General features: G+C 62.7%; 1 protein-coding gene across 1 annotated transcript in view; it reads right to left on the minus strand.

Annotated features, from left to right (window-relative positions):
- The window catches only part of LOC139264177 (kinesin-like protein KIFC3), a 165,835-nt gene that overhangs the window by 118,864 nt on the left and 24,894 nt on the right, over positions 1–22,077 (minus strand). Inside the window, exons 7-8 of the mRNA XM_070880262.1 lie at positions 18,615–18,788; positions 13,519–13,666 (exon numbers count right to left, since the gene is read on the minus strand). Coding sequence (XP_070736363.1) covers positions 13,519–13,666; positions 18,615–18,788 — 322 coding nt within the window. The remainder of the gene's footprint in view (positions 1–13,518; positions 13,667–18,614; positions 18,789–22,077) is intronic.

Here is a 22,077-nt window from a genome sequence, read left to right on the forward strand (position 1 = left end):
CCGACACAGACACTGTCTCCCCGAGCGACCGACCCAGACACTGTCTCTGCGACCGACCCAGACACCGTCTCCCCGAGTGACCCAGACACCGTCTCCCCGAGTGACCCAGACACCGTCTCCCCGAGCGACCCAGACTCCGTCTCCCCGAGCGACCCAGACTCCGTCTCCCCGAGCGACCCAGACTCCGTCTCCCCGAGCGACCCAGACTCCGTCTCCCCAAGTGACCGACCCAGACACCGTCTCCCCGAGCGACCCAGACACCGTCTCCCCGAGCGACCCAGACACCGTCTCCCCGAGCGACCCAGACACCGTCTCCCCGAGCGACCCAGACACCGTCTCCCCGAGCGACCCAGACACCGTCTCCCCGAGCGACCGACCGAGACATTGTCTCCCCGACCGAACCAGACACCGTCTCCCATACCGACCCAGACGCCGTCTCCCCGACCGACCCACATGCCGTCTCCCCGACCGACCCACATGCCGTCTCCCCGAGCGACCGACCCAGACGCCGTCTCCCCGAGCGACCGACCCAGACACCGTCTCCCCGAGTGACCGACCCAGACACCGTCTCCCCCAGTGAGCCAGTCACCGTCTCCCCGAGTGACCCAGACACCGTCACCCCTAGCGACCCAGACATCGTCTCCCCGAGCGACCGACCCAGACACCGTCTCCCCGACCCAACCAGACACCGTCTCCCCGACCGACGCAGACACCGTCTCCCCGACCGACGCAGACACCGTCTCCCCGAGCGAGCCAGACATCGTTTCACCGAGCTACCCAGACACCGTCTCCCCGAGTGACCCAGACACCGTCTCCGCGACCGACCCAGACACCGTCTCCCCGAGCGACCCAGACACCGTCTCCCCGAGCGACCCAGACACCGTCTCCCCGAGCGACCCAGACACCGTCTCCCCGAGCGACCCAGACACCGTCTCCCCGAGCGACCCAGACACCGTCTCCCCGAGCGACCCAGACACCGTCTCCCCGAGCGACCCAGACACCGTCTCCCCGAGCGACCCAGGCACCGTCTGCCCGAGCGACCCAGACACCGTCTCCCCGAGCGACCGACTGAGACATTGTCTCCCCGACCGAACCAGACACCGTCTCCCATACCGACCCAGACACCGTCTCCCCGAGCGACACAGACGCCGTCTCCCCGACCGACCCAGATGCCGTCTCCCCGAGCGACCGACCCAGACGCCGTCTCCCCGAGCGACCGACCCAGACACCGTCTCCCCGAGCGACCGACCCAGACACCGTCTCCCCCAGTGAGCCAGTCACCGTCTCCCCCAGTGACCCAGACACCGTCTCCCCGAGCGACCCAGACACCGTCTCCCCGAGCGACCCAGACACCGTCTCCCCGAGCTACCGACCCAGACACCGTCTCCCCGAGCGAGCCAGACACCATCATCCCGACCGACCCAGACACCGTCTCCCCGAGTGACCCAGACACCGTCTCCCCGAGTGACCCAGACACCGTCTCCCCGAGCGACCCAGACACCGTCTCCCCGAGTGACCGACCCAGACACCGTCTCCCCGAGCGACCCAGACACCGTCTCCCCGAGCGACCCAGACACCGTCTCCCCGAGCGACCCAGGCACCGTCTGCCCGAGCGACCCAGACACCGTCTCCCCGAGCGACCGACTGAGACATTGTCTCCCCGACCGAACCAGACACCGTCTCCCATACCGACCCAGACACCGTCTCCCCGAGCGACACAGACGCCGTCTCCCCGACCGACCCAGATGCCGTCTCCCCGAGCGACCGACCCAGACGCCGTCTCCCCGAGCGACCGACCCAGACACCGTCTCCCCGAGCGACCGACCCAGACACCGTCTCCCCCAGTGAGCCAGTCACCGTCTCCCCCAGTGACCCAGACACCGTCTCCCCGAGCGACCCAGACACCGTCTCCCCGAGCGACCCAGACACCGTCTCCCCGAGCTACCGACCCAGACACCGTCTCCCCGAGCGAGCCAGACACCATCATCCCGACCGACCCAGACACCGTCTCCCCGAGTGACCCAGACACCGTCTCCCCGAGTGACCCAGACACCGTCTCCCCGAGCGACCCAGACACCGTCTCCCCGAGCGACCGACCCAGACACCGTCTCCGCGACCGACCCAGACACCGTCTCCTCTAGCAACCGACCCAGACACCATCTCCCCGAGCGACCCAGATACCGTCTCCCCGAGCGACCCAGACACCGTCTCCCCGAGCGACCCAGACACCGTCTCCCCGAGCGACCCAGACACCGTCTCCCCGAGCGACCCAGACACCGTCTCCCCGAGTGACCGACCCAGACACCGTCTCCCCGAGCGACCCAGACACCGTCTCCCTGACCGGCCCAGACACCGTCTCTCCGAGCGACCCAGACACCGTCTCCCCGACCGACCCAGACACCGTCTCCCCGACCGACCCAGACACCGTCTCCCATACCGACCCAGACATCGTCTCCCCGAGCGACCCAGACACCGTCTCCCCAAGTGACCCAGACACCGTCTCCCCGAGCGACCGACACAGACACCGTCTCCCCGAGCGACCGACCCAGACACCGTCTCTGCGACCGACCCAGACACCGTCTCCCCGAGCGACCCAGACACCGTCTCCCCGAGCGACCGACCGAGACATTGTCTCCCCGACCGACCCAGACACCGTCTCCCATACCGACCCAGACATCGTCTCCCCAACCGACCCAGCCATCGTCTCCCCGAGCGACCCAGACACCGTCTCCCCGAGTGACCCAGACACCGTCTCCCCGAGCGACCCAGACACCGTCTCCCCGAGCGACCCAGACACCGTCTCCCCGAGTGACCGACACAGACACTGTCTCCCCGAGCGACCGACCCAGACACTGTCTCTGCGACCGACCCAGACACCGTCTCCCCGAGTGACCCAGACACCGTCTCCCCGAGTGACCCAGACACCGTCTCCCCGAGTGACCCAGACACCGTCTCCCCAAGTGACCGACCCAGACACCGTCTCCCCGAGCGACCCAGACACCGTCTCCCCGAGCGACCCAGACACCGTCTCCCCGAGCGACCCAGACACCGTCTCCCCGAGCGACCGACCGAGACATTGTCTCCCCGACCGAACCAGACACCGTCTCCCATACCGACCCAGACGCCGTCTCCCCGACCGACCCACATGCCGTCTCCCCGAGCGACCGACCCAGACGCCGTCTCCCCGAGCGACCGACCCAGACACCGTCTCCCCGAGCGACCGACCCAGACACCGTCTCCCCCAGTGAGCCAGTCACCGTCTCCCCGAGTGACCCAGACACCGTCACCCCTAGCGACCCAGACACCGTCTCCCCGAGCGACCGACCCAGACACCGTCTCCCCGACCCAACCAGACACCGTCTCCCCAACCGACGCAGACACCGTCTCCCCGACCGACGCAGACACCGTCTCCCCGAGCGAGCCAGACATCGTTTCACCGAGCTACCCAGACACCGTCTCCCCGAGCGACCCAGACACCGTCTCCCCGAGCGACCCAGACACCGTCTCCCCGAGCGACCCAGACACCGTCTCCCCGAGCGACCCAGACACCGTCTCCCCGAGCGACCCAGACACCGTCTCCCCGAGCGACCCAGACACCGTCTCCCCGAGCGACCGACCCAGACACCGTCTCCCCGACCGACCCAGACACCGTCTCCCCTAGCAACCGACCCAGACACCGTCTCCCTGAGCGACCCAGACACCGTCTCCCCGAGCGACCCAGATACCGTCTCCCCGAGCGAACCAGACACCGTCTCCCCGAGCGACCCAGACACCCTCTCCCCGAGCGACCCAGACACCCTCTCCCCGAGCGACCCAGACACCCTCTCCCCGAGCGACCCAGACACCGTCTGCCTGAGCGACCCAGACACCGTCTCCCCGAGCGACCCAGAAACCGTCTGCCCGAGCGACCCAGACACCGTCCCCCGAGCGACCCAGACACCGTCTCCCCGAGCGACCGACCCAGACACCGTCACCCCGAGCGACCCAGACACCGTCCCCCCCGAACGACCCAGACACCATCTCCCCGACGGAACCAGACACCGTCTCCCCGACCGACCCAGACACCGTCTCCCCGAGCGAGCCAGACACCGTCTCACCGAGCGACCCAGACACCGTCTCACCGAGCTACCCAGACACCGTCTCACCGAGCTACCCAGACACCGTCTCCCCGAGCGACCCAGACACCGTCTCCCCGAGCGACTGTCCCAGACACCGTCTCCCCGAGCGACCCAGACACCGTCTCCCCGAGCGACCCAGACACCGTCTCCCCGAGCGACCCAGACACCGTCTCCCCGAGCGACCCAGACACCGTCTCCCCGAGCGACCCAGACACCGTCTCCCCGAGCGACCCAGACACCGTCTCCCCGAGCGACCCAGACACCATCTGCCCGAGCGACCCAGACACCGTCTCCCCGAGCGACCGACCGAGACATTGTCTCCCCGACCGAACCAGACACCGTCTCCCATACCGACCCAGACACCGTCTCCCCGAGTGACCCAGACACCGTCTCCGCGAGCGACCCAGACACCGTCTCCCCGACCGACCCAGACACCGTCTCCCCGAGCGAGCCAGACACCATCATCCCGACCGACCCAGACACCGTCTCACCGAGCTACCCAGACACCGTCTCCCCGAGTGATCCAGACACCGTCTCCCCGAGCGACCGACCCAGACACCGTCTCCCTGAGCGACCCAGACACCGTCTCCCCGAGCGACCCAGATACCGTCTCCACGAGCGACCCAGACACCGTCTCCCCGAGCGACCCAGACACCGTCTGCCCGAGCGACCCAGACACCGTCTCCCCGAGCGACCCAGACACCGTCTCCCCGAGCGACCCAGACACCGTCTCCCCGAGCGACCGACCGAGACATTGTCTCCCCGACCGAACCAGACACCGTCTCCCATACCGACCCAGACGCCGTCTCCCCGACCGACCCACATGCCGTCTCCCCGAGCGACCGACCCAGACGCCGTCTCCCCGAGCGACCGACCCAGACACCGTCTCCCCGAGTGACCGACCCAGACACCGTCTCCCCCAGTGAGCCAGTCACCGTCTCCCCGAGTGACCCAGACACCGTCACCCCGAGCGACCCAGACACCGTCTCCCCGAGCGACCGACCCAGACACCGTCTCCCCGACCCAACCAGACACCGTCTCCCCGACCGACGCAGACACTGTCTTCCCGACCGACGCAGACACCGTCTCCCCGAGCGAGCCAGACATCGTTTCACCGAGCTACCCAGACACCGTCTCCCCGAGCGACCCAGACACCGTCTCCCCGAGCGACCCAGACACCGTCTCCCCGAGCGACCCAGACACCGTCTCCCCGAGCGACCCAGACACCGTCTCCCCGAGCGACCCAGACACCGTCTCCCCGAGCGACCGACCCAGACACCGTCTCCCCGACCGACCCAGACACCGTCTCCCCTAGCAACCGACCCAGACACCGTCTCCCTGAGCGACCCAGACACCATCTCCCTGAGCGACCCAGATACCGTCTCCCCGAGCGAACCAGACACCGTCTCCCCGAGCGACCCAGACACCCTCTCCCCGAGCGACCCAGACACCCTCTCCCCGAGCGACCCAGACACCCTCTCCCCGAGCGACCCAGACACCGTCTGCCTGAGCGACCCAGACACCGTCTCCCCGAGCGACCCAGAAACCGTCTGCCCGAGCGACCCAGACACCGTCCCCCGAGCGACCCAGACACCGTCTCCCCGAGTGACCGACCCAGACACCGTCCCCCCGAGCGACCCAGACACCGTCCCCCCGAGCGACCCAGACACCGTCCCCCCGACCGACCCAGACACTGTCTCCCCGAGCGAGCCAGACACCGTCTCACCGAGCGACCCAGACACCGTCTCACCGAGCTACCCAGACACCGTCTCACCGAGCTACCCAGACACCGTCTCCCCGAGCGACCCAGACACCGTCTCCCCGAGCGACTGTCCCAGACACCGTCTCCCCGAGCGACCCAGACACCGTCTCCCCGAGCGACCCAGACACCGTCTCCCCGAGCGACCCAGACACCGTCTCCCCGAGCGACCCAGACACCGTCTCCCCGAGCGACCCAGACACCATCTGCCCGAGCGACCCAGACACCGTCTCCCCGAGCGACCGACCGAGACATTGTCTCCCCGACCGAACCAGACACCGTCTCCCATACCGACCCAGACACCGTCTCCCCGAGTGACCCAGAAACCGTCTGCCCGAGCGACCCAGACACCGTCTCCCCGAGCGACCGACCCAGACACCGTCACCCCGAGCGACCCAGACACCGTCCCCCCGAGCGACCCAGACACCGTCTCCCCGATGGAACCAGACACCGTCTCCCCGACCGACCCAGACACCGTCTCCCCGAGCGAGCCAGACACCATCATCCCGACCGACCCAGACACCGTCTCCCCGAGCGACCCAGACACCGTCTCCCCGAGTGACCAACCCAGACACCGTCTCCCCGAGCGACCCAGACACCGTCTCCCTGACCGACCCAGACACCGTCTCCCCGAGCGACTGTCCCAGACACCGTCTCCCCGAGCGACCCAGACACCGTCTCCCCGAGCGACCCAGGCACCGTCTCCCTGAGCGACCCAGACACCGTCTGCCCGAGCGACCCAGACACCGTCTCACTGAGCGACCGACTGAGAAATTGTCTCCCCGACCGAACCAGACACCGTCTCCCATACCGACCCAGACACCGTCTCCCCGAGCGACACAGACGCCGTCTCCCCGACCGACCCAGATGCCGTCTCCCCGAGCGACCGACCCAGACGCCGTCTCCCCGAGCGACCGACCCAGACACCGTCTCCCCGAGCAACCGACCCAGACACCGTCTCCCCCAGTGAGCCAGTCACCGTCTCCCCCAGTGACCCAGACACCGTCTCCCCGAGCTACCCAGACACCGTCTCACCGAGCTACCCAGACACCGTCTCCCCGAGCGACCGACCCAGACACCGTCTCCCCGAGCGAGCCAGACACCATCATCCCGACCGACCCAGACACCGTCTCCCCGAGTGACCCAGACACCGTCTCCCCGAGTGACCCAGACACCGTCTCCCCGAGCGACCCAGACACCGTCTCCCCGAGCGACCGACCCAGACACCGTCTCCCCGACCGACCCAGACACCGTCTCCCCTAGCAACCGACCCAGACACCATCTCCCCGAGCGACCCAGATACCGTCTCCCCGAGCGACCCAGACACCCTCTCCCCGAGCGACCCAGACACTCTCTCCCCGAGCGACCCAGACACCGTCTCCCCGAGCGACCCAGACACCGTCTGCCCGAGCGACCCAGACACCGTCTGCCCGAGCGACCCAGACACCGTCTGCCCGAGCGACCCAGACACCGTCCCCCCGAGCGACCCAGACACCGTCTCCCCGAGCGACCGACCCAGACACCGTCTCCCCGAGCGACCCAGACACCGTCACCCCGAGCGACCCAGACACCGTCTCCCCGAGCGACCCAGACACCGTCTCCCATACCGACCCAGACATCGTCTCCCCGACCGACCCAGCCATCGTCTCCCGAGCGACCCAGACACCGTCTCCCCAAGTGACCCAGACACCGTCTCCCCGAGCGACACAGACACTGTCTCCCCGAGCGACCGACCCAGACACCGTCTCTGCGACCGACCCAGACACCGTCTCCCCGACGGAACCAGACACCGTCTCCCCGACCGACCCAGACACTGTCTCCCCGACCGAACCAGACACCGTCTCCCATACCGACCCAGACGCCGTCTCCCCGACCGACCCACATGCCGTCTCCCCGAGCGACCGACCCAGACGCCGTCTCCCCGAGCGACCGACCCAGACACCGTCTCCCCGAGCGACCGACCCAGACACCGTCTCCCCCAGTGAGCCAGTCACCGTCTCCCCCAGTGAGCCAGTCACCGTCTCCCCGAGTGACCCAGACACCGTCACCCCTAGCGACCCAGACACCGTCTCCCCGAGCGACCGACCCAGACACCGTCTCCCCGACCCAACCAGACACCGTCTCCCCGACCGACGCAGACACCGTCTCCCCGACCGACGCAGACACCGTCTCCCCGAGCGAGCCAGACATCGTTTCACCGAGCTACCCAGACACCGTCTCCCCGAGTGACCCAGACACCGTCTCCCCGAGCGACCCAGACACCGTCTCCCCGAGCGACCCAGACACCGTCTCCCCGAGCGACCCAGACACCGTCTCCCCGAGCGACCGACCCAGACACCGTCTCCCCGACCGACCCAGACACCGTCTCCCCTAGCAACCGACCCAGACACCGTCTCCCTGAGCGACCCAGACACCGTCTCCCCGAGCGACCCAGATACCGTCTCCCCGAGCGAACCAGACACCGTCTCCCCGAGCGACCCAGACACCGTCTCCCCGAGCGACCCAGACACCCTCTCCCCGAGCGACCCAGACACCCTCTCCCCGAGCGACCCAGACACCCTCTCCCCGAGCGACCCAGACACCCTCTCCCCGAGCGACCCAGACACCCTCTCCCCGAGCGACCCAGACACCGTCTGCCTGAGCGACCCAGACACCGTCTCCCCGAGCGACCCAGAAACCGTCTGCCCGAGTGACCCAGACACCATCCCCCGAGCGACCCAGACACCGTCTCCCCGAGCGACCGACCCAGACACCGTCACCCCGAGCGACCCAGACACCGTCCCCCCCGAGCGACCCAGACACCGTCTCCCCGACGGAACCAGACACCGTCTCCCCGACCGACCCAGACACTGTCTCCCCGAGCGAGCCAGACACCGTCTCACCGAGCGACGCAGACACCGTCTCACCGAGCTACCCAGACACCGTCTCACCGAGCTACCCAGACACCGTCTCCCCGAGCGACCCAGACACCGTCTCCCCGAGCGACTGTCCCAGACACCGTCTCCCCGAGCGACCCAGACACCGTCTCCCCGAGCGACCCAGACACCGTCTCCCCGAGCGACCCAGACACCGTCTCCCCGAGCGACCCAGACACCGTCTGCCCGAGCGACCCAGACACCGTCTCCCCGAGCGACCGACCGAGACATTGTCTCCCCGACCGAACCAGACACCGTCTCCCATACCGACCCAGACACCGTCTCCCCGAGTGACCCAGACACCGTCTCCGCGAGCGACCCAGACACCGTCTCCCCGACCGACCCAGACACCGTCTCCCCGAGCGAGCCAGACACCATCATCCCGACCGACCCAGACACCGTCTCACCGAGCTACCCAGACACCGTCTCCCCGAGTGATCCAGACACCGTCTCCCCGAGCGACCGACCCAGACACCGTCTCCCTGAGCGACCCAGACACCGTCTCCCCGAGCGACCCAGATACCGTCTCCACGAGCGACCCAGACACCGTCTGCCCGAGCGACCCAGACACCGTCTCCCCGAGCGACCCAGACACCGTCTGCCCGAGCGACCCAGACACCGTCCCCCCCGAGCGACCCAGACACCGTCTCCCCGAGCGACCGACCCAGACACCGTCTCCCCGAGCGACCCAGACACCGTCCCCCCGAGCGACCCAGACACCGTCTCCCCGACCGAACCAGACACCGTGTCCCCGACCGACCAAGACACCGTCTGCCCGAGCGAGCCAGACACCGTCGCCCCGAGCGACCCAGACACCGTCTCAACGAGCTACCCAGACACCGTCTCCCCGAGCGACCCAGACACCGTCTCCCCGAGTGACCCAGACATCGTCTCCCCGAGCGACCCAGACACCGTCTCCCCGAGCGACCCAGACACCGCCTCCCCGAGCGACCGACCCAGACACCGTCTCCCCGAGCGACCGACCCAGACACCGTCTCCCCGAGCGACCCAGACACCGTCTCCCCGAGCGACCCAGACACCGTCACCCCGAGCGACCCAGACACCGTCCCCCCGAGCGACCCAGACACATTCTCGTCGAGCGAACCAGACACCGTCTCCCCGACAGAACCAGACACCGTCTCCCCGACCGACCCAGACACTGTCTCCCCGAGCAACCGACCCAGACACCGTCTCCCCGACCGACCCAGACACCGTCTCCCCTAGCAACCGACCCAGACACCGTCTCCCTGAGCGACCCAGACACCGTCTGCCCGAGCGACCGACCCAGACACCGTCGCCCCGAGCGACCCAGACACCGTCTCCCCGAGCGACCCAGACACCGTCTCCCCGAGCGACCCAGACACCGTCTCCCCGAGCGACCGACCGAGACATTGTCTCCCCGACCGAACCAGACACCGTCTCCCATACCAACCCAGACGCCGTCTCCCCGACCGACCCAGACACCGTCTCCCCGAGCGACCCAGACACCGTCTCCCCGAGCGACCCAGACACCGTCTCCCCGAGCGACCGACCGAGACATTGTCTCCCCGACCGAACCAGACACCGTCTCCCATACCGACCCAGACTCCGTCTCCCCGACCGACCCACATGCCGTCTCCCCGAGCGACCGACCCAGACGCCGTCTCCCCGAGCGACCGACCCAGACACCGTCTCCCCGAGCGACCGACCCAGACACCGTCTCCCCCAGTGAGCCAGTCACCGTCTCCCCGAGTGACCCAGACACCGTCACCCCTAGCGACCCAGACACCGTCTCCCCGAGCGACCGACCCAGACACCGTCTCCCCGACCCAACCAGACACCGTCTCCCCGACCGACGCAGACACCGTCTCCCCGACCGACGCAGACACCGTCTCCCCGAGCGAGCCAGACATCGTTTCACCGAGCTACCCAGACACCGTCTCCCCGAGCGACCCAGACACCGTCTCCCCGAGCGACCCAGACACCGTCTCCCCGAGCGACCCAGACACCGTCTCCCCGAGCGACCCAGACACCGTCTCCCCGAGCGACCCAGACACCGTCTCCCCGAGCGACCGACCCAGACACCGTCTCCCCGACCGACCCAGACACGGTCTCCCCTAGCAACCGACCCAGACACCGTCTCCCTGAGCGACCCAGACACCGTCTCCCCGAGCGACCCAGATACCGTCTCCCCGAGCGAACCAGACACCGTCTCCCCGAGCGACCCAGACACCCTCTCCCCGAGCGACCCAGACACCCTCTCCCCGAGCGACCCAGACACCGTCTGCCTGAGCGACCCAGACACCGTCTCCCCGAGCGACACAGACACCGTCTGCCCGAGCGACCCAGACACCGTCCCCCGAGCGACCCAGACACCGTCTCCCCGAGCGACCGACCCAGACACCGTCACCCCGAGCGACCCAGACACCGTCCCCCCGAGCGACCCAGACACCGTCTCCCTGACGGAACCAGACACCGTCTCCCCGACCGACCCAGACACTGTCTCCCCGAGCGAGCCAGACACCGTCTCACCGAGCGACCCAGACACCGTCTCACCGAGCTACCCATACACCGTCTCACCGAGCGACCCAGACACCGCCTCCCCGAGCGACCCAGACACCGCCTCCCCGAGCGACCCAGACACCGTCTCCCCGAGCGACCGACCCAGACGCCGTCTCCCCGAGCGACCGACCCAGACGCCGTCTCCCCGAGCGACTCAGACACCGTCTCCCCGAGCGACCCAGACACCGTCTCCCCGAGCGACCCAGACACCGTCTCCCCGAGCGACCGACCCAGACACCGTCTCCCCGACCGTCCGACCCAGACACCGTCTCCCCGAGCGATCGACCCAGACACTGTCTCCCCGAATGACCCAGACACCGTCTCCCCGACTGACCCAGACACCGTCTCCCTGAGCGACCGCCCCAGACACCGTCTCCCCGAGCGACCCAGACGCCGTGTTCCCGAGCGACCCAGACGCCGTGTCCCCGAGCGACCCAGACGCCGTGTCCCCGAGCGACCCAGACGCCGTCTCCCCGAGCGACCCAGACGCCGTCTCCCCGAGCGACCCAGACGCCGTCTCCCCGAGCGACCCAGACGCCGTCTCCCCGAGCGACCCAGACGCCGTCTCCCCGAGCGACCCAGACGCCGTCTCCCCGAGCGACCCAGACGCCGTCTCCCCGAGCGACCCAGACGCCGTCTCCCCGAGCGACCCAGACGCCGTCTCCCCGAGCGACCCAGACGCCGTCTCCCCGAGCGACCCAGACGCCGTCTCCCCGAGCGACCCAGACGCCGTCTCCCCGACCGAACCAGACACCGTCTCCCTGAGCGACCCAGACACCGTCTCCCCGAGCGACCCAGATACCGTCTCCCCGAGCGAACCAGACACCGTCTCCCCGAGCGACCCAGACACCCTCTCCCCGAGCGACCCAGACACCCTCTCCCCGAGCGACCCAGACACCGTCTGCCTGAGCGACCCAGACACCGTCTCCCCGAGCGACACAGACACCGTCTGCCCGAGCGACCCAGACACCGTCCCCCGAGCGACCCAGACACCGTCTCCCCGAGCGACCGACCCAGACACCGTCACCCCGAGCGACCCAGACACCGTCCCCCCGAGCGACCCAGACACCGTCTCCCCGACGGAACCAGACACCGTCTCCCCGACCGACCCAGACACTGTCTCCCCGAGCGAGCCAGACACCGTCTCACCGAGCGACCCAGACACCGTCTCACCGAGCTACCCATACACCGTCTCACCGAGCGACCCAGACACCGCCTCCCCGAGCGACCCAGACACCGCCTCCCCGAGCGACCCAGACACCGTCTCCCCGAGCGACCGACCCAGACGCCGTCTCCCCGAGCGACCGACCCAGACGCCGTCTCCCCGAGCGACTCAGACACCGTCTCCCCGAGCGACCCAGACACCGTCTCCCCGAGCGACCGACCCAGACACCGTCTCCCCGACCGTCCGACCCAGACACCGTCTCCCCGAGCGATCGACCCAGACACTGTCTCCCCGAATGACCCAGACACCGTCTCCCCGACTGACCCAGACACCGTCTCCCCGACTGACCCAGACACCGTCTCCCTGAGCGACCGCCCCAGACACCGTCTCCCCGAGCGACCCAGACGCCGTGTTCCCGAGCGACCCAGACGCCGTGTCCCCGAGCGACCCAGACGCCGTCTCCCCGAGCGACCCAGACGCCGTCTCCCCGAGCGACCCAGACGCCGTCTCCCCGAGCGACCCAGACGCCGTCTCCCCGAGCGACCCAGACGCCGTCTCCCCGAGCGACCCAGACGCCGTCTCCCCGAGCGACCCAGACGCCGTCTCCCCGACCGAACCAGACACCGTCTCCCCGAGCGACACAGACACCGTCTCCCCGACCGAACCAGACACAGTCTCTTGAGCGACCCAGACTCCGTCTCCCCGAGCGACCCAGACTCCGTCTCCCCGAGCGACCCAGACTCTGTCTCCCCGAGCGACCGACCCAGACACCGTCTCCCCGACCGACCGACCCAGACACCTTCTCCCCGAGCGACCCAGACACTGTCTCCCCGAGCGACCACATTTCCTATCGTGACTACATTGGCTGTGAAATGCCTTGGGATTGGCCTGTGTTTGTGAAAGGCGCTATGACAATGCAGAGATCCCGTTGCGGACCTGGATGCTGACGGTGGCCAGCCGAGGCAGGGTGAGGTTCCAGCCAGTGTCCTGGCCCCGTGGCAGTCCCCTCTCACCCCTCACCTGAGAACTGCAGGCGCAGTTGGTCGAGGTGTTGCTCCGAGCTCTCGGAGGCCTCTCTCACCGCCTCGTCCTTGCTGGCCTCCAGGTGGCTGATCTCCTGCAGCAGGTCCTTGCGCAGCTTGTCGATCTCCGCCTCGTACAGCACGATCTGAAACACAGCAGGCTCTCAGTGTAACCGCCACTGCCTCCCAGGCCCGAGCTTCGAGCTGGCATCTCTACCCGGGGTCCAACCCAACTGTCGGAGGGGCAGTACTGAGGGAGCGCTGCACTGTCGGAGGGGCAGTACTGAGGGAGTGCTGCACTGTCGGAGGGGCAGTACTGAGGGAGTGCCGCACTGTCGGAGGGGCAGTACTGAGGGAGTGCTGCACTGTCGGAGGGGCAGTACTGAGGGAGTGCTGCACTGTCGGAGGGGCAGTACTGAGGGAGTGCCGCACTGTCGGAGGGGCAGTACTGAGGGAGTGCAGCACTGTCGGAGGGGCAGTACTGAGGGAGTGATGCACTGTCGGAGGGGCAGTACTGAGGGAGTGATGCACTGTCGGAGGGGCAGTACTGAGGGAGCGCTGCACTGTCGGAGGGGCAGTACTGAGGGAGCGCTGCACTGTCGGAGGGTCAGTACTGAGGGAGCGCTGCACTGTCGGAGGGGCAGTACTGAGGGAGCGCTGCACTGTCGGAGGGTCAGTACTGAGGGAGCGCTGCACTGTCGGAGGGGCAGTACTGAGGGAGTGCTGCAATGTCGGAGGGGCAGTACTGAGGGACTGCCGCAATGTCGGAGGGGCAGTACTGAGGCAGCGCTGCACTGTCGGAGGGGCAGTACTGAGGGAGTGCTGCACTGTCGGAGGGGCAGTACTGAGGGAGTGCTGCATTCTCAGAGATGCAATCTTCGGATGAGACGTTTTACAGAGGCCCCGCCCTTTCTGCTCCCTCAGGTGGATTATAAAAGTAGATTGACTGTGTGTTCTGTGCATGCATCCTGTTGAGCCACCCCCGATGTCTCTTGCCCGAACCGGAAGTGGGACCCTGCGACCAGTATGACCACATTCGAGAGTGGAGGCTGGGCGGTGAGGGGGGAGAGAGAGTGTGAATCTGGGGGGGGGGGGGGGGGCGGAGAGTGAGTCTGGGGGAGGGGAGAGAAGAGAGAGTCTGGGGGAGGGGAGAGAGAGTCTGGGGGAGGGGAGGGGAGAGAGAGTCTGGGGGAGGGGAGGGGAGAGAGAGTCTGGGGGAGGGGAGAGCAGAGAGAGTCTGGGGGAGGGGAGAGAAGAGAGAGTCTGGGGGAGGGGAGAGAAGAGAGAGTCTGGGGGAGGGGAGAGAAGAGAGAGTCTGGGGGAGGGGAGAGAAGAGAGAGTCTGGGGGAGGGGAGAGAAGAGAGAGTCTGGGGGAGGGGAGAGAAGAGAGAGTCTGGGGGAAGGGGAGAGAAGAGAGAGTCTGGGGGAGGGGAGAGAAGAGAGAGTCTGGGGGAGGGGAGAGAAGAGAGAGTCTGGGGGAGGGGAGAGAAGAGAGAGTCTGGGGGAGGGGAGAGAAGAGAGAGTCTGGGGGAGGGGAGAGAAGAGAGAGTCTGGGGGAGGGGAGAGAAGAGAGAGTCTGGGGGAGGGGAGAGAAGAGAGAGTCTGGGGGAGGGGAGAGAAGAGAGAGTCTGGGGGAGGGGAGAGAAGAGAGAGTCTGGGGGAGGGGAGAGAAGAGAGAGTCTGGGGGAGGGGAGAGAAGAGAGAGTCTGGGGGAGGGGAGAGAAGAGAGAGTCTGGGGGAGGGGAGAGAAGAGAGAGTCTGGGGGAGGGGAGAGAAGAGAGAGTCTGGGGGAGGGGAGAGAAGAGAGAGTCTGGGGGAGGGGAGAGAGAGTCTGGGGGAGGGGAGAGAGAGTCTGGGGGAGGGGAGAGAGAGTCTGGGGGAGGGGAGAGAGAGTCTGGGGGAGGGGAGAGAGAGTCTGGGGGAGGGGAGAGAGAGTCTGGGGGAGGGGAGAGAGAGTCTGGGGGAGGGGAGAGAGAGTCTGGGGGAGGGGAGAGAGAGTCTGGGGGAGGGGAGAGAGAGTCTGGGGGAGGGGAGAGAGAGTCTGGGGGAGGGGAGAGAGAGTCTGGGGGAGGGGAGAGAGAGTCTGGGGGAGGGGAGAGAGAGTCTGGGGGAGGGGAGAGAGAGTCTGGGGGAGGGGAGAGAGAGTCTGGGGGAGGGGAGAGAGAGTCTGGGGGAGGGGAGAGAGAGTCTGGGGGAGGGGAGAGAGAGTCTGGGGGAGGGGAGAGAGAGTCTGGGGGAGGGGAGAGAGAGTCTGGGGGAGGGGAGAGAGAGTCTGGGGGAGGGGAGAGAGAGTCTGGGGGAGGGGAGAGAGAGTCTGGGGGAGGGGAGAGAGAGTCTGGGGGAGGGGAGAGAGAGTCTGGGGGAGGGGAGAGAGAGTCTGGGGGAGGGGAGAGAGAGTCTGGGGGAGGGGAGAGAGAGTCTGGGGGAGGGGAGAGAGAGTCTGGGGGAGGGGAGAGAGAGTCTGGGGGAGGGGAGAGAGAGTCTGGGGGAGGGGAGAGAGAGTCTGGGGGAGGGGAGAGAGAGTCTGGGGGAGGGGAGAGAGAGTCTGGGGGAGGGGAGAGAGAGTCTGGGGGAGGGGAGAGAGATCTGGGGGAGGGGAGAGAGAGTCTGGGGGAGGGGAGAGAGAGTCTGGGGGAGGGGAGAGAGAGTCTGGGGGAGGGGAGAGAGAGTCTGGGGGAGGGGAGAGAGAGTCTGGGGGAGGCGAGAGAGAGTCTGGGGGAGGCGAGAGAGAGTCTGGGGGAGGCGAGAGAGAGTCTGGGGGAGGGGAGGGGAGAGAGAGTCTGGGGGAGGGGAGGGGAGAGAGAGTCTGGGGGAGGCGAGAGAGAGTCTGGGGGAGGCGAGAGAGAGTCTGGGGGAGGCGAGAGAGAGTCTGGGGGAGGCGAGAGAGAGTCTGGGGGAGGCGAGAGAGTGTCTGGGGGAGGCGAGAGAGAGTCTGGGGGAGGGGAGAGAGTGTCTGGGGGAGAGGAGAGAGAGTCTGGGGGAGGGGAGAGAGTGTCTGGGGGAGAGGAGAGAGTGCTAGTTGGCGTATGAAGGGGAGAGAGGTTGTTCCAATCCAGAAGTCACGGCACTATCACTATTCACTATACCCAATAAACCTGTTAACAATCCGCACACAATGCCCCATCTATGGGGGGGGGGTGGGTAGTTGTGCTGGGTAAGGGACTTTGGCTGGCACTTGCTGGCTTTTGGGGAGCTCTATCCTCTGTGGCTTCAGGAAGTCTATGTGGATGGAGTTACAATTTGCGAAGTCGGTGAGAACTTGGGCTGGGTGGTTCCAGTTACACATTCCAGAGAAACTTCAGGGTGTGGCTTATCCTCAAGGGAACCAATCAGAAACAAGGAGTGGCCATGTTTACAGTACATATAAGCATGTCCTTTATAAAAGATCCCAAGGCAGGGGAGATCTCCCAGGTGTCCTGGGGACAATATTAATCCCTCAACCAATATCACTAAAACACTTCTTTGTTTCTTGTGTCCAATAGTCTCTCCGACTATCAGTGGGCTCTTGTTCTACACCTCATGTTCCAAATAAAGTGACCCATGGTTCCCAAAGCTCTTTGTGAGGTTAATAATCTTCAGAAATGCACAGAAGGAGACCATGAACTAAAAATTGATTAATACAAGCTTTTGGAATTAAGCTGGACAATTAAGGACACTCTGTGGCCAGGAACCAAAACTGACTTCATGCATAACAATGAAGTTGTGACATAAGGCCCTGAACCTGATTGACCAGGGTGGGGAAAACAGGCACTAGCGACATCGAGTCTGTAAAAAGACTGGACAATAAAGGAACCACACCAGATGCACATTTTTTGGGGACGAGGTATTAGGGTGAGAAATCCATTGATGCTTGCAGACTCCATTATTGTCAATCAACCAAAGGGGACCACCAAACAACGCATCGATGCAAACACTTTATCAGAAACCGCAGTGGCGGGAGATCAGCCAAAACCTGGATATAAATATCCAAGCTAGAAGCAGCTGAGCAGAAGACGGAAGAAGGACAGGTACAGACGGAAGAAGAAGGACACATGTACAGATGGACACAGGTCGAAAGAACGAACAGATGAACGGACACGTACACGGAATGTACACGGAAGGAACAGCACTGCAGAGAACGGCCAGAAGAACCAACTGGCACGGAACCAACGACCATGAATCTACAATAACTACAGCCAGGAAGGGCGATTGTATGTCTTCAGTCGATTTATCTCAGAAGTCTAGTCCTGTAGTTTTAGTCGTTTTTTGTTGCGTAATAAAACGGACACTGGGTTAAGTCTAAATTTTGTGCCACATGTTGTTGTTCCCCACTATAAGTTCCAAGGTTGAAGAATCAGGGTTGAGTGTAAAACAAACACCCTACACTCTCCACCACTAGGGCTTTCCTCACCTCCTGAGGGGATCTGTGGAGATTGATTGGTGGAGATTGATTGATGTGATTGGTCAACAGCTCCGGTACGGTTAGACCGTGATTGGTCAACAGCTGCGGTACAGTTGGACCGTGATTGGTCAACAGCTGCGGTACGGTTGGACCGTGATTGGTCAACAGCTGCGGTATGGTTGGACCGTGATTGGTCAACAGCTGCGGTATGGTTGGACCGTGATTGGTCAACAGCTGCGGTATGGTTGGACCGTGATTGGTCAACAGCTCCGGTACGGTTGGACCGTGATTGGTCAACAGCTCCGGTACGGTTGGACCGTGATTGGTCAACAGCTGCGGTATGGTTGGACCGTGATTGGTCAACAGCTCTGGTACGGTTGGACCGTGATTGGTCAACAGCTGCGGTATGGTTGGACTGTGATTGGTCAACAGCTGCGGTACGGTTGGACCGTGATTGGTCAACAGCTCCGGTACGGTTGGACTGTGATTGGTCAACAGCTCCGGTACGGTTGGACCGTGCAACGGTGGAAGGTGAGCGACACGGACCTGGGTCTTTGGCCGTCTCTGATCCTACGGTACCACCAGTCCCTCCCCAAATGGAGCGAGGGAGGGAGGCAGCCAATCGCCTGGGCTACAGTTGGTACGGATGGACGAACGGTTGAAGTGAATGATGGGTGCCAGCGGTCTGCGGAGCCCCCATTGCTTGGGCTTACCTTGTACTTGAGCTGGGAGCTGGTCTCCTCTGAGCCCCTCAGCTGCTGCTCCAGTTTGCTGCACTGCTCCCCCTGGATGGACAGCTGCTCCACGAGCTGTCGGTTTTTCAACTCACACTCCTCCAGCGATTTCAGTGTGGCCGGGGAATCCACCTCCATCTGCCTGGTGACGTACTGCAGGCAGAAAGGGCTTTAACTTACAACAACAACTTGCATTTACGTAGCGCCTGGGGACAACGCACACACATCGAAAGGGTTAAAAGTTGAAGATTGAAGTTGGATTAAAACAGGATGTTTGGATCGAAACAGGCTGCTAGATGATATGGAGCCATGTAGCCATTGAAATGTGTCTATCTGATCACCTGTGTTTACAGTACTTCATGGTGGGAGTCGATTCATGGCAGTGAGACTTGACCAGGATAATGAGTAGCTGGTCATTTATCTGTATGTTAATTATTTGTGTGTATCATCGATACTATCTTCGCATGGAATCAAAGGGCCCAAGCTTCGGTTGGAGTTGCTCCTATTTTTTTTGAGCAACTAGTTTAGTTTGGAGAATCTTCGAAATCGCAATTCTCAGCATTTAGTTTGCTCCAGTTCTAGTGAGTTAGTTTAGTTTCGTTTTAGTTAATTTTTTTTCCAAAAAGGGGGCATTAACAGCCACTTCCGCCTGTTTTGCAAGTTTAGGCAGCGGAAAGTTACTCCAAACTAACTTAGAATGGAGTAAGTGTTGACTTTTGTACGCTCAGAAAAACCTTGCCTACACTTTAGAGTTAGGCGCAGGTAGCCAGAGATTTGGGGGGCGGGGCGGGGAAGGGAAGTTAGGGGACTTTACAAAGCATTAAACACTTCACTTTTACCAGTAAAGAACCATCATCAATAAAAAATGATAAATAAATCAACCAATAAAACAATCAAAAAATCAAAAATTAAAAAATAATAAAAAATCAATCAATAAATAAAAAATTAAAAGTTTCTTCTCACCTACTGCACACCTATCCGTTGGGGAGCACTGGGAGCTCTCCAACAGCCTGCCGAAGAGCTGCTGGTCGGGCAGGCCCCGCCGCCAAGGAGGTAAGTAAGGGCAGTGGAGACGAGGCGAGGCGAGGGACGGTGAGGCAGGCAGGCCACTCGGCCCGGGATAGGGGCGGCGAACATCGCGACGTCCCTTCGGCCAGGGATAGGGTCGTCCGGAGGCAGGATGCGCTGGGAGGGCCAGGAGCTACTGCGCATGCGCACAGACTCCACTGCGCATGCGCACAGACTCCACTGCGCATGCGCGCAGCTGCCGGCACTCTTTTCGCCGCAGGGCTGTAGCTCCGCCCAAGCTGCTTGTGCTGAGCTGCGCCAACTGCTAACCAGGCCTGCTGAACATGGAGAATTGCTGATCGCAGGTGCGCAGTTCTGCGTAACAGCCAAAACTTGGGCTCATTGAAACTCCTCTGTTTCTGATTACTAAACGACGAAATTATCTGGTTTGTGTATAGTAATTCATGACATCGTCTGTGTAATTATCTGTATATACTATGCAAGGAAACGAGAGTTCAAAGGCTTTTTTGTTATAAAGACAGAAACATAGAAACATAGAAAATAGGTGCAGGAGTAGGCCATTTGGCCCTTCAAGCCTGCACCACCATTCAATAAGATCATGGCTGATCATTCACCTCAGTACCCCTTTCCTGCTTTCTCTCCATACCCCTTGATCCCTTTAGCCGCAAGGGCCACATCTAACCCCCTTTTGATTATATATCGAATGAACTGGCCCCAACAACTTTCTGCGGAAGAGAATTCCACATGCCCACAACTCTCTGAGTGAAGAATTTTCTCCTCATCTCGGTCCTAAATGGCTTACCCCTTATCCTTAGACTGTGACCTCTAGTTCTGGACTTCCCCAACATCGGGAGCATTCTTCCTGCATCTAACCTGTCCAATCCCGTCAGAATTTTATATGTTTCTATGAGATCCCCTCTCATTCTTCTAAATTCCAGTGAATATAAGCCTAGTCAATCCAGTCTCTCTTCATACGTCAGTCCTGTCATCCCAGGAATCAGCCTGGTGAACCTTCGCTGCACTCCCTCAATAGCAATAATGTCGTTCCTCAGATTAGGAGACCAAAACTGAAAACAATATTCCAGGTGTGGCCTCACCAAGGCCCTGTACAACTGCAGTAAGACCTCCCTGCTCCTATACTCAAATCCTCTCGCTATGAAGGCCAACATGCCATTTGCCTTCTTCACCGCCTGCTGTACCTGTATGCCAACTTTCAATGACTGATGTACCATGACACCCAGGTCTCGTTGCACCTTCCCCTTTACCAATCTGTCATCATTTAGATAATAATCTGCCTTCCTGTTTTTACCACCAAAGTGGATAACCTCACATTTATCCACATTATACTGCATCTACCATGTATTTGCCCACTCACCTAACCTGTCCAAGTCACCCTGCAGCCTCTTATCATCCTCCTCACAGCTCACACCGCCAACCAGTTTAGTGTCATCTGCAAACTTGCAGAGATTACATTTAATTCCTTCGTCTAAATCATTAATGTATATTGTAAATAGCTGGGGCCCCAGCACTGAACCCTGTGGCACCACACTAGTCACTGCCTGCCATTCTGAAAAGGACCCGTTTATTCCTACTCTCTGCTTCCTGTCTGCCAACCAGTTCTCTATCCACGTCAGTACATTACCCCCAATACCATGTGCTTTAATTTTGCACACCAATCTCTTGTATGGGACCTTGTCAAAAGCCTTTTGAAAGTCCAAATACACCACATCCACTGGTTCTCCCTTATCCATTCTACTAGTTACATCCTCAAAAAATTCCAGAAAATTTGTCAAGCATGATTTCCCTTTCATAAATCCATGCTGACTTGGACCGATCCTGTCACTGCTTTCCAAATGCGCTGCTATTTCATCTTTAATAATTGATCACAACACTTTCCCCACTACCGATGTCAGGCTGACCGGTCTATAATTACCCGTTTTCTCTCTCCCTCCTTTTTTAAAAAGTGGGGTTACATTAGCTACCCTCCAGTCCATAGGAACTGATCCAAAGTCTATAGAATGTTGGAAAATGATCACCAATGCATCCACTATTTCTAGGGCCACTTCCTTAAGTACTCTGGGATGCAGACTATCAGGCCCTGGGGATTTATCGGCCTTCAATCCCAATTTCCCCAACACAATTTGCTGACTATTAACGATTTCCTTTTGCTCCTCCTTCTCACTAGACCCTCGGTCCCCTAGTATTTCCAGAAGGTTGTTTGAGACATACACATTAGACACTGGAAACTCGGATGGTGTGTGTGTCACAAGCAGCCACGGAAATCGGAGCAAGCAGAGAGCTGCCTTTGTGAAGTGTTTGTTCTCAGTAAGTTTCATACTTGGTTTGTGTAGCATGAATGTCTGAATAAAAGACCTGATCCTGCATTTACTATAACTGAGTGCGTAATTCAACG

Source organism: Pristiophorus japonicus, chromosome 5, assembly GCF_044704955.1.
Source record: "Pristiophorus japonicus isolate sPriJap1 chromosome 5, sPriJap1.hap1, whole genome shotgun sequence".
NCBI lineage: Eukaryota > Metazoa > Chordata > Chondrichthyes > Pristiophoridae > Pristiophorus > Pristiophorus japonicus.